General features: G+C 36.0%; 2 protein-coding genes across 5 annotated transcripts in view; both read right to left on the bottom strand.

The window, feature by feature from the left end:
• znf516 (zinc finger protein 516) overlaps positions 1 to 6,699 on the bottom strand; it is a 42,044-nt gene extending 35,345 nt beyond the window's left edge. For 2 of the 3 annotated variants that reach the window (XM_051137197.1, XM_051137199.1), the window contains exon 1: positions 4,355 to 6,363. The gene's annotated coding sequence lies outside the window, so the exon portion shown is untranslated. Of the gene's footprint in view, positions 1 to 4,354; positions 6,364 to 6,390 lie in introns of those variants that run through there. The other variant, XM_051137198.1, reaches the window with a different exon arrangement.
• Positions 6,700 to 18,137: 11,438 nt separating this feature from the next.
• Positions 18,138 to 26,435, bottom strand: mbpa (myelin basic protein a). Of its 2 annotated transcripts, none has more exons than XM_051137208.1 (6): positions 26,140 to 26,435; positions 24,895 to 24,963; positions 23,846 to 23,872; positions 23,485 to 23,505; positions 22,230 to 22,319; positions 18,138 to 19,630 (listed from the first exon to the last, which is right to left on the bottom strand). In XM_051137208.1, exons 1-6 carry the CDS (start codon positions 26,257 to 26,259, stop codon positions 19,580 to 19,582), a joined length of 378 nt encoding a protein of 125 aa, XP_050993165.1. In that variant the 5' UTR covers positions 26,260 to 26,435; the 3' UTR covers positions 18,138 to 19,579. The 2 variants fall into 2 exon arrangements, with proteins under 2 accessions (XP_050993165.1, XP_050993164.1); XM_051137207.1 differs by having other exon boundaries at positions 24,895 to 24,999; positions 26,140 to 26,432.
• Positions 26,436 to 26,947: the final 512 nt, after the last annotated feature.

The following is a 26,947-nucleotide window of genomic DNA, read 5'->3' on the forward strand; positions in this document are numbered from 1 at the left end:
CCATAATTTTTCCAAAATACATTCTTTTGTGCTCCACAGAACAAAGACATCCATTTAGGCTTGGAACGTCATGAGCAGGAGTCGACCAATTATCGGCGCAAATATAAATCATGTTTTATGGTTATCGTATCAGTCCTTTTTAAAAAACATTGGCCGATAAAATTATTTAAAAGCATTTAAAGAAAGTTTTTTGTTATTGTTCATTTTTATGATCTGTAATGAACGGTATCGCCCTAAAAAAACATATTGGTCGACCCCTAATTTAAAGTGATAGTCTACCCAAAAATAAAAATTCTGTCATCAGTTACTGTCGCTCATGACTAGGGGCCAACTGATGTGTTTTAACTAGGGCTGTCAAACGATTAATCACATACAAAATAAAAGTTTGAGTTTGCCTAATATATGCATGTGTACTGTGTGTAATTATTATGTATATACAAATACAAACACATTCATGTATATATTTAAGAAATATTTACAAGTATATGTATTTATTATAATTTTTATATAATTTATATTATATATAAATAAGAATATTTTGTACATAGATAACATTTCTCTTAAATATATACATTAAGTTGTGTGTATTTATATATACACATAATAATTACACAGTACACACATATATTAGACAAACTCAAACTTTTATTTTGTATGCGATTAATCGCGATTAATCGTTTGACAGCCCTAGATTCAACCGATATTTTAAACCAATATATATGTGTAAAAATGAAAATGAATGTCAAATAACAAGGGCTCTAGCAAAAACTCTTTAAATGCTTTTAAATTATTTTATTGGCAAACTGGTTTTGAAAACGACAGATACTGATAACCATAAAAATGCTTTATACCAGCACTGCTAGTTTCATTTTTACACCAGACATATATATTGGTTCAAAATATCGGTTATCGTCTACTTGATCTGTAATAATTGGTATCAGCCCTAAAAAACACATATCGGTCGACCCCTAATTTAAACCGATAATCTACCCAAAAATAAAAATTCTGTCATCAATTACTCATCCTCATGACTAGGGGTCAACCGATATGCGTTTTAACCAATATTTTGAACCAATATATATATATGTCTGGTGTAAAAATAAAATTTAAGGTCTAATTTAAGAATAACAAGTGCTCTGACAAAAACTTCTTTCGATACCGATAACCACAAAAATGCTTTATATTGGCGCCGATAACTGTGCAGGCTTATAACAGGTCAACACCTACTTTAAATAGGTTATTTATAGCTGAATAGTCAAGGTGTTTTTTTTCAGTACAGTGAAAGTGAATGGTGACCATGACTTTCATGAACAGTTTTTATAAATAAAAAAAAACAAAAAAAACAAATGACTTAAATTTCAGTTTGTCCATCACTCAAAGCTAACTATTGTTTTTGATGACTTGGAATAAAGTGCACAAGTCATGTGTCAACTCTTTGCTAGTACTTTTTTGTCATTTTAGGAGTTTGACAGCCTCAGTGCCAATTCATTGTATGGAAAAGAGCAGCTCAGACACTCTGCCTAACATCAACTGTATTCTGCAGGGGGAAAATGACATGAAGCTAAGTAAATGATGACAAAACGTTAATTTTTTATGTGAATTATCCCTTTAAGGGAACACCTGCACATTTTCATTTAACTCGCTTCCCGTAATTCAAACCAAAGGTGGATTAAGACCACAATGGAGAGAATTCAGGAAATTTACAGATATTTCCTTGCTCCTGAGGATAAACGGCAAATGACTTTGTCATTTAAACTGAACTCTGTGTGTGTGTGTCCTTGTAGCCATTTTCCTGATTATGATTCTATTAGACAATGTACAACAGTCAGCTGTTTATCAAACAGACAGTTATTCAAATTAATCCACAACAGGTAAAACTGCACTTCAGTTGATGACATATGCATGACCAAATCCTCCAGCCCTCTCTCTCATCCACTTCTGTACGTGTATGTTTGATTTAATGAGCAATGAGAGGTAATGATGCAGCGATGAAACATTTAACAGCTTTGTGACATTCCATAATACACATTATGCATACTGTAGCAATAAAGTCAACTCATAAAATCTATTTCCCAGACTATGAATGTTTTAATAATCAACAGAACACATCATAAAACATTACTGCGCACACTTCACCAAAAGGATCTTTGCGACTGCCGTTATTACGTCTTTTGAATCCAAATGACACTAATGGCTAAGCAGCCTCAAATTGCTTCAGTATAACAAAGGCATTAAAATATTAAAGTTGCAAATGTAAGCTTTTCTCATGTGTCCAGATGGGGGAACTAGAAGCTTATTCAGGCCACGGAAAAAGAATTCCAGTAATCTACTGCTGATCCTTCACAATGCCACCCTTGTGCCTTTTGTTTTAGCCTCCCCACTGCCTGTACTCAAAGCCACTGATAATGTTAATGGTCCCTTCCTCCAGCCAGCAGATCTTGAGCTATTACTGGTTGCGAGAGGACTGAAAATGCTTGTTAAGTCATAGTTGAGTGTCGAGGGGACGTACAGGGTCAACTTCGCAAGGTCAACACAAGTTCAAGCCATAAACCACATAAACAAAGTGAAAAAAAAAGCGTGGGGACAAATGGATGTGTCAGATTAAGACCAGATACTTGTGCAGTGTCATTTAATCTTTTGGAGATATTTTCGAAAGATGAATAAAATGACCATGCTGCGTATTCCAGGTAGGTTTTTTGTAGCAATGCAATAGAACCACCATTTTTGGTTCCTCAAAGAAACTTTCTGTGAACAGTCCTTTAAACAACCATTTTTTTCTTAGCATAAAGAACTTTTTATAAATCCTAAGAATGTTTTTCAATTATAAAGAACCTTTTGTTCAGTGAAAAAGTTTCATGGTTGTTCAAGGTTCTTCACGGAACCATCAACGCCAATAAAGAACCTTTATTTTTAGAAGTGTATCAAACGCAGGCATTCTAAATAAACAGTTAAACTTCTTTACATTTTAAAAAAGGCTTTTTGTTCCATTCTCATTCACAAAAAAGGATTGCAAAACTCTTAAATTCCGAAAATCCCACATCTTTCGACATTTAAACGGTTGAACCAGAGCCCCCTGGCCCTTTTCAGATGAACAAAACAAGCAGAGAATATCTTATCACTTTGTTTACATCTTAGAACAGTCACGGCTGAGATTTCATAGGTTGCTTAGGTCTCTTCACATCTCAAACAAGCAATACAACACCCACTACCAAATGAACGTGCTGAAGTTTGTTTGATTTGCACTGTCAAAAGGTGTGTAGTGCGTGAACTGAAGCCATGTAAACAACTTGCTTCATTGAGGCACAGTAACCAGCTGCACATAAAAGGGAAGTGACTTTAGCAAAAGGCCCATGCAAATATCTCCAACCACTGCTGCAAGGTAAGGTTTTTGTCTATCGGCACAGAACACTAGAATAACTGTAGTGTTCAAGGTCACCTTTTTTTTTTTTTTAACCCTTAGCTGCCTCTTGACAACCAACTTGGTAAACACAAAATATGCAGTTGTTACTTTGAGAAGTTAATTGTTTTCACATATCAACACTAAGTTTTGTTTAAGAAAAGGCATGCAGTTAGAGTAACACTACATGTGAAAATACACAGAAGATTTTGCAATTAAATGGATTAGTTTAGAAATGAAACAGCTTTAGGTCCCCTAACAAAACAATTACACAAATATTACATGTACATGAAACCTACTATCACAAGCCAATAAGCACACACTCCTACAGACAAAAGCAATCACAAAAGTATCCCGTTCAAAGTCATTTTAGTCAGAAACAGACCCCTCATCACAAAGCAAAGGGGTATTAACAAGTGTGCTGACGCCATCCCAGCAGCAGCCCCCCAACAGCCCTTATGCCAGCAAATTCACCTAATAATACAACAAGAGAGCCCTGCATATGCCTGTTGTGTCATTTAGCACAAAACCTCCCTCAAATTATTTGACTGTTACATGAACTCTCAGCTTCACACCAGCAGATGTTCCTTGGCACCATGACAGTCGTGATAATGATAATGCACACACACATATCACCCTCCTCCCCTTCATTCTCCTCATTATCATTATCAAACAACACTAAAACCAGTTTAACAGTTTGTATCCAAACTAATGAGCACAAAAATTAAGTACGCTTCCTTATATGTAAAAAAAGCATGCAAAGTTAAACAGCAAGAGCTAGAAAAACAATCTAATAAAACCCTTAAGATCATAACTAGTTTCTCAACTTTAGGTGTTTGTTAAATTGGACATAGTTGTTTACTTATCAAAGTCTCCTACAGAATCCAATACTGTATAATCAAAACATATACACACTAATTAGTTTGATTACGTATTATAAATGTAAAATTGTCTTACCATATGTTTTTATTTATTAAGTGTCCTCATGTGGAAGATCAGTCATGCACATTCTTTAGGAAGCACGAACATCCTCTGCTGCTTTTCATTTGCTTCATTCACATATTCCTTATCTCCGTATAGTTAAGATCCCAATACAACAGGACCGTTATCCAAAAATTCCCTGTAAATCGCAGTCCGTCGTCCTCTAAAGGCTTTGAGCCTTGATAATGGTAAGCTAAATGCGAACTGACAAGCATCCGACAAGCTTTCAGGGAGAGGGGAGGAAAAAAAACTGAACAAAACAAAAAAAGTAAAGCACCAAAGCCCCGCCCTAGACTGTAATAGCTCTCAAAGTAACACTGGGGTTTAGATTTAAGACAATCCGAAGCCACTGATCGCTATTGTGTATTGTAGGCTACCAAAAAAAAAACCCGGGAAAAACTCTAATAACAGATAATGTTTAAAGTAATCATGTCGAAAAAAAAAAATCAATAGGATGATGGAAGATAGCTGATAACCTAATTTAATGCTAATTGCCTGGCATGTTTTTTCCATCTAAAATAATTGGGTTTCGGTGATGGATCATGTGTTGCTCTGCATCAACAAGTTTATTATTTAAATGTACAGCTGTTTCCCTCAGCCGGGATGAGTTTTGGGGTTATAGTTAGAATAATAACGATTTAGAACAATACATCATTTGTACACGATATAAAATGCATGACGTGGCTGTTGTTTAATTAACAAGAGTAAAGAGTGAATAAAATATGCCATTCATTATATCTACATTGTAGATCTAAAAGTCAAGAACACATTAAAGATTTGGCGTCAAAGACGCCTAAAAAGTTAAAATACACACGATATTTTTGCATGCCAGCTCAAGAGCTTTATACATTTACAGCTGGGAATAGAATTGGGAAATGAGAACCAATTCTAAAGAACAGGTTCCATTGAACACATGGTTTTCGCGACAGTCGATTTCTGAACAAAACACCGCTGGTCTGACTGTATTAGTTGCTGTTAATGCCAACATTGCTACTGAATGTACAGCGCAAAACAAACAGCAGCCAGCATAGCCCGAATCCCGAATGAATGATTCTTTTATGAACCGGTTCTTTATAATGAATCAAAAACATATAACGCAACCACTGTAGCCCGAATTCCGAGCGAACGACTCTATTGTGAACCGGTTCTTTGTAGTGAATCAAAAACAAGTACGAGTCTTATGAGTCGGTTCTTTTTAGTGAATCAAAGGCACTTTAATCTGTTTTACTGAAACCGCAAATACTTAAAGCTGCGATCATAGTATTTTATATAAAGAAATTAAACAATCAATTGTTACACCAGTTTTTAGTGTAAAATACACAGTCAATTAGGCTACTGGATTGCCACCTCTTAAAAAGTGTGTGAAAACTCATTAAAAGTCTATGTAAACACACCATTTGCCAGAAGTGTGCTGACTTCATTTGTGTTTTGCAGCAGAATAACCTACGTGTTAAAAATCTGAAATGATTTCCTCGACCTCATCAGCAACAGACTGCCGAGTGCAGAATCTACAACAAGAATTTCTTGTTTCCAAACATTTCTTCCTCAAAAGTGCAAACAAACTCGTTAGTGGAATTATGCATAACCAGACTGCATCGGAATCATTAAATCCCTTCCGATTTCCATCTCTACACAGATGATTCAATGGTTAAAGCTCTTCAGAAGAAAAACTTCCTAAAAATAGCGCATGGACAAACAGAATGGGTTATGGCAGAGGTTATACGTGAGTGCGACACGGTAGGCTTTACGTACTGCCATCTGCACTAAAGAAAGCAATCATTCATTGTGCGACTATCGTTTAAAGTGAGTTGCCAATAGATTGATCTCTAATCTTAATCTAATCTCAATTAGACCCGCGCTGAAACAATGCCTATTCACATCACGACAGCAAGCCCAAGCGAAATCTCCCCGTCCAATCTCCCTTCAAAGTAGCGAACTATTATTAACACAAAAGATTAAGCGTCCTTACTGTTTATGTTCGATTCTTTCTCAGAATTCGATTCGAAACTTACCTCGGTACATAAAAATGACGTAATGAAGTTGTGGGGCAACGGCACGAACGCAAGGTGACACTCCGAGATGATGACAAACTGAGTGGCATCCGCAGTTTCCAAATGACTTAAGCGTTGAAAATGCAAATCAAAGCGTTCAGATCGTCTAGGTTCGTAGATCGAGGAAACAATGTGATGACATCGAGCGACGTTGATCCAGATCGAGACGGATCGACAGCGAAGTGCCCCGTGTGTTTGGTGCGACACCTGGAGCGGCAATGGTTCCTCCCTCTTTCATTGACTATTGTTTGTTCAGCATAAAGTTGGGTGATGCAGAAGTCTGGTGTTGAGAGTGCTTGTAATGCTACAACCTCTGTCTACTGGCACTTAAAGTGATAATGTATGATGATTGACAGATAAGGATTAGAATTAAATTATTTGAGAAAAGATAAAACATACTATATATGGGTCAAGGACTTGATGCTCTTTTATTAACTAAATAAGTAAACTAAATTAAGAAGCAATTTAAGTCAAAATATTTATGTAGTGTAACTAAGGAAAGAAAAAAAAATAAAGTAAAAGTCTAATCAATATAATTTTTTTTATTATTATTATTAGCCTGTTTCTGAAGCTGTTTTGTTTTAGAGTATAAATTGCCAAATTAGAAGTGTCTTAACCAACATGCTGGAAGCCATTTTGTTGTCATGTGACGTCTTTAGTCCATCATGTGTGTCAAGATTAGTTTTTTTTATTTTTTAACCTTTCAATAAAGAAGCACATTATATGCAGGTTGGGTAAAAAATTCAGTCGTGTTCACTTGTGTGCAAGATGCAAAAAAATTAATTTAGTTACTTCACATTTGGAGTTATTGTGTTTTTGTTGTTGTTGTTGTTGTGTAGACAATGCTCTAAAAGCTTTTTCATGAAACTGACATGAACACATTACATTTCTAAAAACTACGTGTAACCTCATAGATATTATTTGTTATTTGTCATTGACACACATATAATTTATCTTAAAGTTTAAAACTGCATTTTTGCACGATGAGTGTTTTTGAAAATTTTATACAGAAGATGCATTTAATTGTATTATTCTTTTGTTTTTTTATTTAATATTTAATAATGTAATTGATATATTTATATATATATATATATATATGATTTACTCTATGTATACAGTCAAACCAACATTTATTCAGACACCTTCAACATTTCTCACCTCATCAGTTTATTCACAGTTTAGATAATGGTAATAAAATACGTCAAGAACTCAGAGTTAAACCGACCAAATTCATCTTGATAATCAAATAAATGTACAGTCAAACCAGAATTTATTCAGACACCTTCAAAATTTCTCACATTATCACAGTTTATTCGCTATAGTTTAGAAAATGGTCATAACGTATGATAACAACTCACGAGTTAAACTGTGTCAGAACAAATTCATCTTGATAATGTCAGATAACTTTGATAGAAAGGTATGTAACAAAACACAGTCAGGTCAAAGTGTCAAATCAAATTTGGTCTCAAATTTTTCACTGTATGAAGAATTTTTGGGTATAATATGTCACAGTTTTCTTTATTCTGCTATCTTCACTTACATAAATTAACTATAGTGTCCTGCACCCAAAAAAATATAAAAAATTTAATCTGGTGTCTGAATAATTTTTGGTTTGACTGTATATTTATATCAATCCTTCACTTGAATTAACTGATTTAAATGGTTCTTTTTATAGCGCAGCTGCTTCAAATGCATTTTTTAAATTCACCCCACTTGTCCTTTAAAGACGGTGCAGTTTAAAGTCAGTAGCCAAACTTAATCGCCATTGTATAATTTCAGCCCTTGGTTACATAACTTTCAGGCCTGCCATGCAGAAGTGGATAATGCAGTAGCTGTTTAGCTAGAGCTGTTGCAGGACACCTATGTGAAGAGTGGTCATTAGTGGCTCTCACCAGAGGCTGTGACAGCTGTCGCTTGTGGCTGCCGCTGGGCCCCAGTGCCTCCCCCTCGCCCGCTCACAATGCACCAGTATGAACAGTAGGTCTGAAAAGACATGCAACCTGACTCCCTCATCTCCATTTACCCATCTCATATTTAATCCCAGACTCACCCTGTCATTAACCACCAGCCACACTACCTCTGGCCCACAGCTTTGATCATTAATCAACGCATTCGCGCAATTATCGAACGGCGCAGCTGCCCGCCTAACAACGCGTGCTTTGATAACTTTTCTGTTTTTATTTCTATTACAATACGTCCTTCGTTCACCTTATGAGTATGTTAGACAATTAGTGAGGTAAAATTAGGCCTGGTTTGTGATATCTGGGACTGCCACCCTTTTAAGAGCTTGTTTTTGAGATGGAAGTCCGTGAGCGAGAGTCGATGGATTTTTTGGTTGTGGGGGAAGGGTAATTCTGAACTCTTTCACCCCTCGATTCCTCTCAGGCACACACAAAACCTCACACACAGGAGTCTGGACACAAGAGTTGAAGGATGAGTATAAATTATCACATGTGAAATACAAAAAAGCTCTGTGGCTTAACTAAAATATTCAGTTTTTTTATTAACAGGAGCACAAAAGGGTGGGTTACAAATGAGCCTGAGTATGTTTAAAACACACAAAACAATTTACATTTAGTCTGCAACCTATTCTGTTTTATCCCAAGTGTATTTGCATTGCAGACACACTTTGCCCTCACAAAGAACACCTTCTTCTCATTTCTTTTCTTGCGGCGTTTGCATTCTGCTCCCGAAAGGGTTCGCATTCTGCTCGGCGCTACAGATCCTTCTGCATCCTAGTTATGGAGAAATGATCTGAAAGCAGCAACCTGTTGTTTTCCACAGCAATGTGGAGCGGAACAACTTTGACTCTGAGAGTTAGTTTGAAGAGTGGGGGAGGATGCATGTGAATATTCTTCCAGCGGGTCAGAGTTCACAAGCTCCATCAAGAAGTGCAGAATGCTTTTCCTGTTCACCTCCAACTGTGCAGTTTATAGGGACAACAGAATAACATGCTCAACTGACTCATTTATAATTTGAAGTGAGCCGTTGCATTTGAAAACTATTCATCAGTAACTGATGCAATATTTTGGCATGGTGGTAAAACAGGAAGCATCTACTTGAAATCTGGGACATATAGTGGCCTATCAGTGACATCAGTTAACTCTAGTCTGAGGCGGAATATGAATTGTTTTGTATAGAATGTTGCAGGAAAAGGAAGTCTAAAAATAGGTCACGCCAGCACTCGCATTTTGGTTTCTCATTGGTTTAAACAGTTCAAACCTGCATGTTATAAACTTAACCCCTCTGCTTTAATCCCTTGTTTTGTGATTTGCAGTGTCAGGCCTGTTGCTTTGACAACAGCAGAATGGTGAATATTTCATGACGGGAGGAGGGGGAGGGGTGGCCAGCCAAACTTTGACCTGGGGACTAATCTATTCAGAAGAAAAAAGAGGCAGACCGGAGTTGAATCCTGAGACAATTAAGGTGCACCGTGGTCAACACTTTGTGAGTTCTCTCATTTGAGTGTTATGTTTACAAATCACTCCTGCTGCTTTTTCAGCTTTCAGACATTGTTCAGTTGGCTTTTCTGTAGACTTCTGCATTCTTTTAAGTCGGTTTCTTTTGTTTTAGTCTTGGGATTTGCTGTTTTTGGCCCTTCTGTCACCAAATGGTAATAATGAAACAGAAATAAAAGTCATGAAGTGCTTGAAGCTCTTTTAGAACACTGTAAATAACATAAGATGAAATTTTGGCATTCTAAACACCTTTTTAGATTTGATTTATTTGTCTTTTAGAATGCAGATTTTTATTTAAAACTATTTCCTATGCACAAATAACAAAGGAAAGTTTTAAAATGAAAACATTTTATGTTATTTTGTTGTGGAAATAGTTTTTTAGAGCATTATACATTATAAATTCCACCAAGAGGTTTAAAAATTAAACTCTGAGGACACTAAAACTTTCTGAAGATTTTTGTTAATTGCCTTTAACCCTCTTTGGTACAGGGTGGCTATGTTGCAACATATGATTTTCCTTCGATTTATTGCTCTTTAAGAAAAAACAACAGTTGTCGAATGTCAAATATTTATAAGCAGTTTTACAGTAAATTGAGAAAATATAAACACTGCCATATGTTTCTGTACCCCAGTGGAACTTCAGTGGAATTCATTTCATCATTAGGAATTTTTCTAAGTGGCTTCAATTATATTATATATATATATATATTTTAGAGTGATTATAGTAATAAAACTGTGTTTATGTAAAACACCAATATTATAAAATGTCAGGAAAAAGAGAATGTAGTTTATTCTAACACTGACAATGAGTTTGACCTGTGACCCTGGACCACAAAACTAGACATAAGGATCAATTTTTGAAAACATCATCTGAAACCTGAATAAATAAGCTTTCCATTGATGTATGGTTTGTTAGGTTAGGACAATATATGTTTGAGATATAACTATTTGAAAATCTGTAATCTAAAGGGTGCAAAAAAATCAAAATATTGAGAAAATCAACTTTAAAGTTGTCCAAATTAAGTTCTTAGCAATGCGTATTACTAATGAAAAAGTAAGTTTTTATATATTTATGGTAAGAAAAATACAACATATCTTCATGGAACATGATCTTTACTTAATTTCCTAATGATTTTTGGTATAAAAGAAAAATCGATCATTTTGACCCATACAATGTATTTTTGGCTATTGCTACAAATATACCTATGCTACATACGACTGGTTTTGTGGTCCAGGGTCACATATAGCTACTCAGCTTAAGTAACATAAATTTAATTAGAAAAATTGATATGCAGAAATGTTTATATTTTCTCAGTGTACTGTAAAACTGTCTAAAAGTTGATCTGTGTCAAAGGTTAAAAGGTTAAAAATGCAGTTTCAGTGCAGATTCGAAGGGCTCTAAACAATCCCACCCAAGAAATAAGAGTCTTATCTAGTGAAACAATCAAAATTACAATTACTTTTAATTTATATACTTTTTAACCTCAAATGCTAGTCTTGTCTAGCTCTGCCATGCACATGCATACTCTGTATCCAGGTCAATACAGTTAGGGTATGTCAAAAAAAAAAAAAAAAAAAAAAAAAAAAACGCATCTCATTTTCTCCTCCAACTTCAAAATCGTCCTGAAGAAGTACTGACCCAGTGTTTACAAAGTGAACATGCAAAAAAGGTCTAACGCCCTTTACAAAAAAAAAAAAAAAAAAAAAAAGGTAAAACAGCAATGTAGGACAATTTTAAAGTTGGAGGAGAAAATGAGATGGGAGTTTTTCGACATACCCTAACTGTATTGGATGGGAGTGCACAAAGTACGCATACACATCCCAGAGCTAGACAAGACGAGCATTTGTGGTTAAAAAGGGTATAAATATTAATTTATTTAAGAAAATGACCAATCGTTTCGCTAAATAAGACCCTTATTCTTCGGCTGGGATCGTTTAGAGCTGCATTGAAACTGCATTTTTAACCTTCAATCCACTGAGCCCTGAACTATATGGAGAAAAATCCTGAAATGGTTTCATCAAAAAACGTAATTTCTTTGCGACCGAATAAAGAAAGACATGAATATAGAAGTGAGTAAATTATCAGGAAATTTTCATTCTGGAAGCGGAGTAATCCTTTAACATAGACCAATATTTAACTGCTTGTAAATATTTGATTTAACAACTGATGTTTTTTTTTTCTTTTTATTTTCAGAAGAGCGATAAATTGAAGGAAAATCATATGTTGCTACATACCAACACTGTACCAAAGAGGGTTAAAGGCAATTAACAAAAATCTTTAGATAGTTTTAATGTCCTCAATATTTATTTTAAACATCTTCATTTAAAAGAGAAACTGATACTTAGGAATTGTTTTAACAATGGATTCTTTTCCACATCATTTAAAAAAAGAATTTACATAAAAAATATTTTTTTTTTACTAGTGGATGCAGGACACTATAGTTCATTTATGTAAGTGAGGATAGCAAAATAAAGTAAACTGTGACATATTATACCCAAAAAATCTTCATACAGTGGACTACCAGTAAAATGTTAACAAATTTGGGACCAAAAATTATTCAGATACTTTGACTTGTCCATGTTTTGCTTAAATGTTTTTACACCACAGACTGAACAAAATTAAGCAAAGTACTGATAGCTGTGTAAATATTGTCATACTAACAATGGTCTGAAATTTGGGTTGATTGTAATCCATTACATACCTTTCTATTAAAGTTATCTGGCATTATCAAGATGAATTTGTTCTGACACAGTTTACCTCTGTGTTCTTGTCATATTTTATTCCCTTTTTTTAAACAGGTGTGAATAAATGTGTGAAATGCTAAAGGTGTCTGAATAAATTTTGGTTTGACTGTGTACATATATGTAGCGAAATGCCAATGTTGTTCACCTTTTGCTTTCTTTTTTGATCTTTTTCTGATTTTATGTAATACATTTTTTAAAATGTTGTGGAAAAAATTCCATTTTAAAATTATAGGCACCACAGAAGGTTATAAGAATATACTTTTTATCTAAAGAGATTTTGTGTGCACTGATAGCAGGGAAGGTCCCCCCGGAGCACCTTAAGGTTAAGGGCCTTGCTCAAGGGCATTGAGCGAGAAGATGATCTCAGTAACTCTCCAGGGCCCCTCCTATTTTGCGATTGAACCTTTGAGCCTTTGTGTTCATAGCCCGGATGCTTGGTTAGAGATTCTAGGCTTGTTCAATGACTGACACTCACGAAAAGAACTTAGAGATGCTGCAGAAAGTCTTCCGTCGTCCATTACTGCACAAATCACATTTATTTCGCCTCTCATCATCCATCAAAGCATAGGTGCTTTCATCTGGCAGTGTCTCTTTGTACCTGTAATTAGTTTTGGGACAGGAGATCGACTCTATTAAAACAGCATAAAAAGAGAATAAAGAGGTTTGTGTTTTCTTGTCATGGCTGCTCAGGAGCTCTGCCTAATAATGGCTGATAGATTCGTACTGTCAGGCTGTGGAGAAAACGCTAGTCTGGCATGTTTATGACATTACCTCAGAGCAGGACCAGGGCTGGAGTCAGCCGCTCGCGGCCGAAAGGGCTTTATTATGTGTCCTGAAGTCGCATGGACGGCTTTGTGGCTTGGACTACAAAACAGCTGTAACCCAGCAAACAAAATGTTTTGCTAACATTCCAGTCGAGCCATTCTTTCTGAATGCTCTCTGAACGAAATGTCCATTATTTAAATTCCCATTATATTTAATGTACATTATTTTGCTAATGTTACAGAAATATTCAGTTTTATAATATTGCGAATTTTATGGAAATGTTATCTTAGACATTACCTGAACATACTTTAACAGGAAATAACACTGAAGTCTGTGTAAAGGCAACTCAGAGAATTGTTTCTAAATAAATCATAAATTATAAATGTTAGAAATGTACTGCTGAAAACACGTTACAAAGACTGTGAATCATGTAGTACTATATTGTGGAGTTAGACCGTTAAACCACCATTTTTGCGTTCAGGATTTTTTGGGTGGGCCTGAAATCATGGTTTGATGACGCACTGGAGCCACTGATTATAGAAACAGCAGTTAACTCACTGAATTAAAAATTAAGTTTTTAGCTAAAGAGACTGAAATAGAAGTTTCTTGTAAAACGTACATTTTCTGTTAACTTCAAAAAATGACTATTTACAGTGTTAGATGAACATCTAATTAAATCGCTTCCAATAAATAAAGAAATACATAGAAATAATGTTTTTATTTCATTTTAATGTCATTATCAAAGACCTGTAACTCTGAATGAATGTTCTATTAACTTAGAAAAATGAATGTGCTTATTTATTTATTTATGTTCTGATGTGGTACAGGGTTGCAAAATGCCAATTTAGGTAAAAATTCCAAAATAAAAAATAACGTGGAAATTATTCCATTGTTAGAACACAATGGGTAACACAGAAGGTTATAAAAAGACTCTTTATCTAAAGAGATATTGTGTGCAGTGATAACCATTTGTTCATAACTAAGAACCTTACTAGAACATTAGTCAAAGTTATGAGAATGTTCCCTGTTAGCTACCTGATTTGAGTTGTGTTATACAGTAGCTGATAATAGACTATAAAGAGAGTTTCAAGCATTGCAGCATTGCCCGCAGGTGACTAATAGTGGAGAACAGCTGTCTAACAGGCAGTTTTGTTCCTCTGCAAGCTGGCGGTTAGAAAGAATAAGTCCCTCCTAAGCACATTACAATAACACAAATTACAGTACGTGTGTGACGTCATCTACCTGTATGTGTGCAGCTCTTCTCACCTTTGAAAAATTATAGTATCAGGTTCTTAGTTTTCATTCGGATTCTCATTTCTAATGTATTCTAATGCAATACACTACATTGGCGGCCTAATAACCAGCAAATCTGATCTCTCTCAGAGATGGACGTGCGAGGAGGAGGGAGAATCCAGGATGAATGAGAAAGGAAGGGAGGGCTGAGAGAGAGAGAGAGAGAGAGAGAGAGGGATAGCAGGGGCGCGGGCAGATGGTCGGGCTGGTGTGGAGTCTTGCTTCGTTGGAAATCCCTGAGTGCTTAACCCCTCCTCCACTAGGGAGAGATGTGTCATGACAACAGTTCCCCCCCTCCCTGCGGCAGATCCTCACTGCTATCACCAATCCGGGCCCCCAGAGGAGAAGAAACAGCTCTGTCAGTCTGCCTCCGTAATACTACTCACATCTGCCTTCTTCATGCAGGTTCAGAGAGCTGATCGATAGATAGATAGATAGATAGATAGATAGATAGATAGATAGATAGATAGATAGATAGATAGATAGATAGATAGAAGTACAATAACTGAGTCAGGGGATTAAAAAAGAGATGTACAGGATATTGACCTGAATATCAGAATAAACCTTGCCTCTTTCGGTTAGAGCCACTGATGCCCTCTACTGGATGATTGCAGCCACAACACCTTATAAAGTGTTAACAAGTAGTGCAACACAGTGGTTTTCAAAGGCCCCACATGTAGGCTAAGCTATTTGTGGTATAGGCTACCTCTGCTGTAATTACTGCTTGTTTTCAAACTTTTTTATAGAAATATATATTAAAATAATTAAATAAAATAATGTATCCACCTTTTTCTTCAACGCGGAAGTAAGCTGCTAAGCTTATGAGTGAGACTTCCTGTTCATTAGCCACTAGAAGAAGAATAACCACATGCAGTAAACAGTAAAACTGTTTGCACTACAAACCAGTGTGTTCATAATTAAGACAATATATTAAAATAATATTGTAAGACACACCAATTAGCAGCAAAACGAGCTGTTTTGTACAGCTAAAAATAGCTGGATGCGGATGAGACCGGAAGCCACACCCATACATTTACAAATGGCCACGCCCACTCTTATGTGAAGAAAAAGGTGGATAGAGAAATAACGAGAGGAATAAAAACGTACAGTAAACGGCAAAACCGTTTGCACTACACACCAGTGTGCTTATAATTAAGATATTACATTAAAATAAAATGATAAGACTGTCTAATTTACAATACCAAGCAGCAAAACAAGCTGTTTTGTACAGCTAAAAATAGCTGGATACTGAAAGCCTTAAAATTTAAAAAGCGTGGGAACACTGCTTCCTAAACAAAAATGATAGTTGTTGAGGAATGAATGAATAAATTAATGGACGAAGGAATGAACAAACAAACAAACAAGCAAATAAATCTTAATTTTTCTTACAAATCTGTTTTACCTTAGTACACTATGTCTTATTTTAAATCACTCTTATCTGTTGGTGCCCCTGTTCCAGCCCCGTGGTTAAAAAACACTAAAATAATAGATATGAATAGTTGTATGAATTGTTTGTTTTGTTTTGTTTTACTACTCAAGTCAAGTCACCTTTATTTATATAGCACTTTTAACAGTACAGATTGTGGCAAAGCAGCTTTACAGTGTTGAAAAGAAACAAATGTGTGTAGTAATGCAAAAGGACAACAGTAAGAAAGTAAATAAATAAACGACTGGGAAAGTAAATAAATAAATTTGTGGCGATGATTGCAGAGAGAGAAACTCTCTGCAAACTCTTTTTTTAAATGTGCGCTTCACTATTACACCAAAGGAGGGCAGTGTTTCACGGTTTATAGTAATATGAACAAACACCTGTTGCCATGCGCTACAGAACACAGGCAATAATGGATTTATGCGAGCGTTGGTGTGTTACAGGGATGTAGATATTCCAAACACAGATCAAACATTTTCTCTTCAAAGCAACCAGTAACACAACCTCCTCTTTTGCTTTGGTTTACTGTTTATTTGGACTTTGAGGAAAATGTGTTGGGATCATGTTCAAAGAATTTTCCGTGACAGGTCCTCAGGTGTAAAAAGAAAAGTCCATTTGTGAATCCTCCAGATCTTAAGAGCGTGTTTGAAGTCATGAAATATTATGTGATTGTGAGTGAAAGGAAATAGTCACATGATCATACCACAGGTGCAGTCACTGAATCGATATTGACCGTTCTGTTGTCTTTGGTACATTTATGGAGGATTACTTTATTGGTACTTTTATGATTAGACATGGTATGTAGCACTCTCGTTGTAAAAAGTCTGGGCTGTGTGCCGGTGAGCTTCAGTCAGTCTTTTCAAATAATTCATTGTTTCTTTCGTGTTTGTAGGTCCAGATCAAACAGAGTCCACTGAGACACCATCATGAGAGACCTACAAGCTGCTCATGTATTTTTATGAGAGAAAGAAAATCTTTGCTGAGGCGTGAATTCCCACCTCGAATTAGTATTTTCCAGTGCAGTAGCCTAATGGTCATTCGCATCCAACTCATTTATTTTCTGAGAACGTTATCCAAACGTTCTATTTTGGAAGAGTGATTTGAATGTTCTAAAACGTTTAGCGATTACGTTGGATAAATAGAGGAATTTAAATGTTAGCACGTAATGTTTCTGCAACGTTTTTTCAACTTATCTTTGAACAACACAACATTCCAAAAATGCTATTTTGGAACCTTCCAAGAACATTCATCATGTTATTAGAACAGCATTTTAAGGTTAAATTGCTATGTTTCCTTTCGCCAACAATTAAGGGCTTGTTATTATTAGCATTAGCTTTGTAGCAAATAAAATTAGGAGTGTTCTTGGCCAATCCAGGTTAAATTTTAAGGCTAATATGACATTTGACAAGTTGAAACCATTTAAAGGCATTTTCAGTGACCTTTCAAGAGTCTTATTTTAAGGGCATTTAAAAAGAAAGCACCAAGTGTCTGTCCATCTCATTCACAATTGACTAGGTCGAGCACACAACGCAAAGGTCACAGCAATTCTTCTGCCAACATTTACTTAAGAGAGAATTCTGAGGGTCTCCTAAATCAATGATTTTCTTTCTCTTCTCTTATTATTTAAGTGTTTTAAGTTTAACACAAAGCAAATGGGCTGTTGACGTGACATGTAATTTTACTGTCTTCAAAGAAAAAGGCCAGTCATTTTTTTTTACTACATACTTATCTTTTGGTTAGACAGAAAGGAAACACAAATGCTATCCATTAGCATAAAATGATCTACTTTTGTTTAATTGTATAGCTATTTTAATTGTCCTGCATGTGAAATGTATCAAGAGGAGCAATATGCATAGGCAACTATTTAGTGTAGACTAAAAAGAAATGGACAAAACTCCATTTCTAACTGTGCAATCAATATAAAATAAGCACAAACACACTTAGTAAGACAAAGACAGAGAAACTGATTTCTGAGAATCTCAAAGGATGAACAGACGCACAATCAAACACAGATTGCATACATTTCTGATTCTTTATTTAACGTTACTTTATAAATAACGGGAGGGTTAAAGATATTACATCAGAACACCTGGCCACTTCAGAATATCCCGTGCATTATAGAAAGTGTAGCACCATTTTGGAGACAAATCCAGCGCTGACAGGGAGAATATTTGACCTAATGTTTATTCAGCAGTATTTCAGAAACAGCACATACAGGAAGAGTCTATGAGACACGAAACGATGAACATTATTAAGACACGTGAGAAACGTCACAGAGGAAAAAAAAAAAAAAAAAAAAAAAATCAGCTGAATAAACTCCACCTCACTCTTTCAGAAATCCTCGTTTATCATTTCCCACATTATCCCTCGTACACTTTCAGGTTTCCTTCCTTTTTTCCGCCAGTTTCATATCCTTTATGCTCCCACTGACTGTTTGTCCTAGATTTCTGCATGTCTGTTATTTAAATATTAATCCTACCCCTGGTAATTGCATGAGACCTTTCTAAAATAACATCTAAATTGCAGACGTAATGACGCAGACAACATTTACAGGCTGGTTTAACACACATTCTGCAGTGCAACATCTGAGGGCATACAATCCAAGCGTCAGATATGCTTGAATCTATTCCCTAGTCCACAAAATCACGTTTTTAGTCCTTGATTAATCCTTTTAAGGCATGTTTCTAATGAAAAGGGCTAAATAATTACTCAAATAAATCAAATTTAATATTAGGTAAATGTTAACTGGTCATCATTTTTTTATGTTGCTCAAAACACAATAAAGAATCCTATATACATAGTTCTTGGTACAAAGGAAATAACCGATATATAACAACACAAGGACCACAATTAACATAAACATCCACAAATACACTGCACACTGATCTCAACCATGGAGAGGATTCTTCACTGTAGCACAAGGACTAATGTCGCGCATCAAACGCTGGAGAGCAGACAAGCAACCCATTGTGTGAGATACATCTGAGGTGAATTCAGAATTATACAATAATGGGTCTTGATGGCCATTATACCTTACTTTTATGTTTAATGGTTCAGACAGAGTAATATTCTGTCTAGTTTGGTCAATTAAGACTAGTAATCAAACCTTTTGGTTAATCTGCTTTTTCTGAGGGGATGATGATCCTCTTGGGCTAAATTTTGGAGGGAGACTTCCAGTATAGCAACCAGACGTTCAGCTATCACATCTCCTGACCTTTGACAATTATTGCAGCAGTTTTGCACACATACAGTCAACACATGCTTATGAAACCCTGCAGGCACGTAACAACAGATACTTGGATTGTATCTCTATCTAGGAAGCGAAGATGGCCAATGTTAGTCTGTTAAACTCGCTGCGACTTGTGAATCTATAGGGCAGAGATCCTCCCTCTCAAGTTTTTGCTTTTCGTCCGTCTTTTCACTCTCTTCCATCTTGGTGTTTTTCTGGTCGGAGAAGGGCTCAGAAGATGGTGCTCCAGCGTTTGGGTGGAGAGCGAGATCGGCTTTCTCCCTGAGATCGGAGAGAAAACCAGTACGGTCATTGTTTTGTCAATTGCGTAACGCGAAACCTTCTCAACACTGGCGTTGGATTATGCAAGGTCAAAATCAACGTTAGTTCCGAAACATTACAAAAGAATAAACGCTGAAGCTTGCACATAAATAGCACAGAGCATCAGCAGAATGGGTGAAGGACCGTATGTTCAATGTCAAAACTAGAGAATTAAAAAACAAAAATGACAATGCTGAGTAATCCATATTGTAGAGGTATTAACAAATGTAACAAGCTATGCTACATTTCTAAAAGAGTGATCTGAGCACTCAGCGTTCTAGCTCTACAGCATAATGGATGAGGAAAGCCAGTCTGATTTGATTGTGTCCTCTGTTCCTGCAGAGATTGTCATGTGAAAAGTGCAAAAGGGAGAAAAGGAAATTAGGCAAAAGAGCAGATGAGGTACACGATTTCAGCTAAAAGCGAACATCAGTGTCATATTTGAATGTCACATTTAAAATGTTAAAAGCTGTACTTTTAACAGCACTTTTAAATATGGACCAGACACTTGCAAATACACAGATTTATAAATATACTACCATTCAAATGGTTGTTTATATAGCAAGGATGCCTTAAATTGATCAAAATTGACATTTATAATGTTACTTCAAATAAATGATGTTCGTATGTCTAATATTCTTAATGTTTTAAACATTAATAATACAAAGAAATAGGGCTGGGTTTTGACGCAAATTTCATGATTCACAAGCTTATGATTTGATTCGATTTCCGATTTGATTTGATTTTGATTATTTTGGATATATATCAGGTACAGTACATGCCAAATTTTCTCAAGGAAAAACTACTAATGCTGTAAAATATATATGAGAGTCAATACTACATAAATATAATATTAAAGGTTAAATTTAACTAATTTGTATACAAACACTTTAATTACATCTAAATTAAGTATTTATAACAATAAATAAATTTCTACTCAAATTCGTTTTTTAAAATATAAACATTTAAATGTTGGCTGTCATAAAAACTTAAAGGACACATAAATTAAACATTGAAAAACAGTAAAAAATTATAATGAATATGTTATATGGTGCATATATTTAGCAAAAATGCTTCTCTCTGGAGTTAAGACTAATGAGTTTATGATCACCGAATATGGTTTTTCTGAGGTAAATGTGATGTTACGTGACATTGTTTACAAGCTTTTATACTGAAATCTTTTCACCGTTGAAACACTTATTCATGTTATTTCCATGAAATAGTGCCAAAATGGCATTTATTGTTTGAATACTGTAATAAAATGGACAGAATTTAAAATCTGAGACTTTGTTTCATATCAAAAGTAACAAAGCACAAAGCTTATTATGATTTGTTGCACTACAATTTGGTGCACTACAATGTTCCGTTCAATTAACTTAAAAAAACAGGCTAGACTAATCGATTCTTGAGATTTAAGGATCGATATCATTTTGTAAAATGAGATTTGATTAAAATCAAGAAATCTATATTTTTTACCCAGCCCTATTAGGAAATGTTTCTTGAGCACCAAAATTATACTGAATGGGTATCACATATTATTGTATTTTTTGTTTAAATAATGCTTGGTGAGCATGAAAGATATTCTTTTAAAACATTTACTTTTTGAATGGTAGTTTATGTATACACATACAATACGTGCATACATTTACATATATAATCATTGTCATGTCATTTCAAACTTGTATGAACTATGTTTTATCAGTGACCTATTTGTCATTTTTTCCATGAAAATTAGCTTTCGTTAATATGATGATTAAGTTTGATTATCTTTACTTTCCATGGATGAAAGAAAGTCATACAGGTTTGGAAAGACATAAGATTGAGTGAATGATGGCAGAATTTTAACTTCAATATAAACGATTCTTTTCAGAAGCAGGTGATATTCCTTAATCCACTGAAAATCAAATCTTATTGGCAATCAATGAGAATCAGCATGAAGAGATGTGAATACCTCATGCCCTGCACCTGGCAAAAGTTCAAAATGCTTATGTTACAATGAACCTCTCAATGACTGACTGAATACAAGCAAGGTTAGGGTGCATGAAAAGACTCATCTTTGACTGTAAAATTGAAACAGATGAGACAGGCCTTCTTTATAACCTAAATAAATATTGATTTTGAAAAGCTTAAGCGAATAAAAGACCTTCATTGACTGCTGAAAGACTGCACAGCCCTCACTGACAGGATAGGTGTCATTACTTTAGCGAGAGATGGATATTATTGGACTTGCATACTGAAGGTGACTCTGGGTCAGAAACAGAAGCAGTCAATAGTCTTATCAAGGACATTCTCATTCAGTTTTTGGCATGCTTCTTCAAGCGCAGAGTCTGAGATGGTTTCAAAGAAATAATCTATGCAACATCCCGTTATCGAGCATTTTTAATAGCCTTAATTACATCTCGATGTTGAAATTGCTTTCTTTGTAGGCATTTGCATAAAGGCGCATCAATCAACTGTAATTGTGCTTAAATGAGAATAACCTTTTTCAAAAAGTTACAAAAAACCTTAAATATGTATGACAGTCTTTTCAGAGAGTCTTTTTCTGCTGTTTTAGGCTCACCAGGTTGAAGATTCTGGAGAGTGTATTCTGTTCCCTTCTGCGTCTGTGAGGCGATCTAATGCTCTCCGAGCCACGCGTTGACGGGGAAGCCTAAAACACATAGTTTATGAACACAGAGAGGATACCAGCCCACTGCTGTTTACTCATACACTATCAAAATGTAAAAATATAGATTCTTTGCTGTTGGTGATGCACCAATGTCCACAAATGAAGAGTGCAATAGGAGGTTGCAGCACAGAGAATGTTACATGTTTGCTATTTATAAAGTATTATAGGAGGGGGTGATTTACAGATGGCAAGAGTGCAGCGTAGGAGGATAATCATAACAGGGGTTATATCTACAATAGGAAATGTTGCAATGCTGCATGCCTTTATGTACTGGAGCCTGTGGAGTTAAACAACACATGACGACAACATAGGGGGCGCTGGTGAGTCAGTGAATCAGGACCTGGGAAGGGAGTAGATGGGTTGGAGTATGGGTTTATGGGGGGAGTGAACACGAGAGTTCGAAGACCCCTAGAGAGAAAGCTGCTTTACCGGCTGCGACTCAGAAAAAGTCTTGCCGTCTCAAAGTCATCAAGAAGCAGAGAGTCGCTCTGGTTCAGGAGAAGTGCCATCAGAAAAACAAGAGTGCAACAATCAAGGCAAAAAATATACAGAAGAAGAAAAGAAACTGAAAAGCAAGCAAAAACATAAAAACTAACACTCTTCTAATCATTTGAGTGCTTGAGATCACTCTTTTATGCACTATAGCACAGCTAAAAGCTGTGGAAATTTATAATCACATGACGATTTGGTTAAAATTACAACAGATTTCTTAAGTAATGCCTATTTCATGCATTTTGGCATTACAAAATGTGTTCTACACATTGTGTAATAATTATATCAAAAGCATTAAATGTGGCTAAACTGAAACCACAATGCAATAATGCTTAATAAATTCCACTAAAAATGACATGGGCCTAATTTCATGCCCCTAAAAAATGTGATCAATCTGGAGATTTGTTGAAAATGAACCCATTCAACCTATAATCATCCAGTTCCACAGGTTAACGAGAAGATCGCATGAAGCGCAGCAGCTGTAATTAGAGCGATGCATTGGTTAATTCACAAAGAAGAGAACAAATGATTAAGAAACGTGACAGATCTATTAGAAACGAGACATAGGAAGGCTTCCTGCAGTCAGCCAATCAGATCTGTTTGTGAGGGTGTCTGTGAATGCAAACGTGAATCACATCAAGGACGAGTGACGTACCAAGCCCAACAGTTCTCTCCACTGCACATGAAAAAAAAAGAGTGTATAACGATTAACTTTCTTCTTAGATGTAATTACAATTTCATTGGTGGGTACGAGAGTGCATAGAAAATGATTATGGGTCAAATCTATTCTATCTGCATTGTATTATTCATTCAAGAGGGTGATGGCAACCTCATGGTTAATAGACGTAATGATGGCCTAATAGAGTGTTACAAATGTCACATTCTTGCTCCGTCACCATTTATATCCTGAGCGAAGCAGAATTTCACTACAAACTGTTTTGAAATAACTATACCAGCTGCATTTTAAACAATAGTATTAGATGCATGCTAATAGAAAAATGGGATTTTAGACTTACCCTCGACTTGGGGCGAGGAGAGGACACCTTCAAGGAAACAAATTAAAAACTTTTAGGGCAAGGAACATTTTAAGCATGCAAAAAGCAGAGCCACCACTTTTAATTTAGAGGCCGGAGTATTATAACGAGACATTTTGTCATCCAGCATAATACAAACAAGATAAGCAATCCTTGAACAAAGACTTTTCATTTTAAAGATGTTTACAGAGGTCGATCATTAGGCTTCCTTGCAGTTCAGATGAATAATGAAGGCAGAGACTGTATCTTTTTAATGAACAAGCCCACAGACCTAAGGAACAACTGTGCAATTAGCGTTTCCCAAAAAAACATTTTTAATTTAGGACATGAGTAATGGCGAAACGTTAGCACTCGTATCTAGTTTCCACAGAACTGATTGTGTGTTTTCAGCGAAAAAAAAAAAATCAAGAAAATGAGTAACGAGATATATACGAAATAAATAGGTGATGTTGAAAGAGACTGATCGACTTCTGTGTCAGGTGAAAGTTTCCACACAAACAAGATTATAGTCTCATATTTTCATCCGAAACAGTGACTTTCAAAGAGTGACTCATTCTTTACAACATAGTAGAGAATCTAACACTAGTGATGTAAGTGTGTGTAATGTTGTCTGTCTGACAGAAAAACAAGTCTGGACTATTGTAGCAAAGAAATCATGGTCTGCATGTTGAACATGACGACAAACTTGGCCTGCGGACTTAGACGGCTAATGTCCAAACACAATGTGGCACGTCTAGGACGAAAGCTCGCCTTATCTTTGGGTTGCCATATTGAAGTTTATCAACTCTTCTAATATATTTGACTTGATACATTGGATGAGGTAACCTTTCCCCGCTGCTCGGTGCTTTGAGAGCGGTAACGAACTCTTTGTATCACTGGGAGCTAAAGATGAAGACAAAGGGAGGTGTGAAAATGTCATTCTCATGTCTCGAACGAATTGATTTCTTTTCTAGGGTTGCAGTTGTTGATTTGATATCACTCTTTGAAGTGTGGGACTTGTAAAAACCATGCCAGCGCACGTGGATACTTACAAAGCTCCTGAAGAAATGCACCACAGGGTTGACATCTCCACGACGGCGGGTGGAAGAGTGCTGGGGTCTCTGTGGAGAGGAGGATAGATGACCACGAAATGAGCCCTTCAAATAAATGAAAGAGAAACGCCTAGAGTCAAGCTGCAACATGTATTAACATGACAACTTCTTAGACTGGAAATCCAATCATTAAAGATTCGCAATTTAGACAAAGACAATTTAACTAATTACCAATCTCTTCGATTTTTGTGGCAAATGTTAGCCACAAATAAACAGAAGAGGTAAGAAGGGAAATAAAAATATCATGCTAATCCAAATTGACCTTAGGATTTACCTATACTGACATGCTTTGAACGTTAAAATGAGAAAGCAATAAGGATGTATGAGTGTCAACAGACAAAAGCTCTACCTAGAGGCAGTAATTGAATCGCACTTTACCAGCAGAACAGCAAACCCCTTTAATGATATCACTTGCACTGCCAACAGCTGTGCTCAAAGCTTCTTAATGCTGTAAGAATTTATTGGTTTTTACATTTGAGCCATTTTGCCATGATTGATTGCTAGTGAAAGAAGCAAACAAAAAAAAAAAAAAATTAAAAGAAATCTCATAAATGTAACCAGTTGCTAGAGCAGACTGAACATACATCTTTGAAGGAACATTCTGAACCTGATTCAGCTATTGAATTCAAAGTCAGCAAGATTTAAGACCAAGTTCTCTGTTTAACTGCTCCATGAAACTTGGAGAATCTTCCTCTTATTTTCTAGAAAGGTTGTATGAAATCTTCTGAGAACAATAAATACATATTGTAAATAAATATGTAGCTAAAGTTGTACAATATTTATAAATCTAGATTGCATGTGGTGGCAAATTAACAGAACCTCAAATACACACACACACATGCAATACTATGACCAACTGTGTGCACATCGCAGTATACAGCCATGCAAATCAACCAATATGCAATACACAATACCATTTTATTATGCAATTGTTAAATGAGATTCTATATGAGAATAGGTAGCAGTGCAGTGCAGAGGAATTTGAGTATTTCTCCTGAGTCTGTAAACCACAACCAACTGAATGCAACACAAATGCAATCAACACTAGTCCTAAACTAGATTTAAATTCAGCTTCTCAATCTGAAAGCAATTTCTCCCCAAGAAATTTCGAGCAAGAAGTTGTCATTGAGCGTGAAAGTGTTTGGAAAACACATTTTCTTAAAAAGAAATAATAATCTGGCTCACCTTTCCCTTTCTCTTCTTGTCTCCTCCGAAGAACCTGCCAATCTGATCCAGGAGACCAGGGGACCTCTTCTTCCTGCCCAGCCCGAAGGGGCTCTGTCCAGAGGTGCTTGCAGTTGCCATTCTAGATGTTGATCTGTTTGGTGGTCTACAGTCTGGACGGCCTACGAATGTCCTTCTCCACTCAATCCAAAGTCCGCTCTGGGGACACTCTGCAAACCTTCTCGATAGTCTTCGGCGCTTCTAAGGAAGAAGGGCTGGCCTTTGAAGGTGTCGTCCCCTCCGTTGCATGGCATCACGGGAGATGAGGTGGGTCTCTAATAGCGTCAGTGATTCTGGGCCGGTGCCAGGCATTCTTTCGAGCCCTTGTGTGCCCGCGGAGGGTGTCACTACCCTGCTCTCTGATAAAAGGAGCTGCTATTGTTCTAGTCCACATCTGCCTCGACTCAGGCTGAGCACAACAAGGCCTGTCTATGAGAAAGAACCAGAGCGCAGTGAAGAACGGCTTCGGCACAATCAAACCATTGTTGTGATGACTCATGTTCATTATACAAATAGTTTACATTGAGAAATTACATATGGTATATTGCAACGTATAGGGTTTGGAATTATTGGCTTCAGACAAATCTTGCCATGTGCTTTATCATACTGTATGAATGAAACATCTCCAGAAGTTTAAACAACACAGACACACCCAGTTGAAGAGACACGCCTTCTATTATTTCATTGATGAATTTGATTTCAAAATGCTGCGAGCTAGTTTCTGGACTGATTTCTCAAAGTAAGAACTGTAATTTGTATCCCGGGTAAA

Source organism: Labeo rohita, chromosome 19 (genome assembly GCF_022985175.1).
Source record: "Labeo rohita strain BAU-BD-2019 chromosome 19, IGBB_LRoh.1.0, whole genome shotgun sequence".
NCBI classification, from domain to species: domain Eukaryota; kingdom Metazoa; phylum Chordata; class Actinopteri; order Cypriniformes; family Cyprinidae; genus Labeo; species Labeo rohita.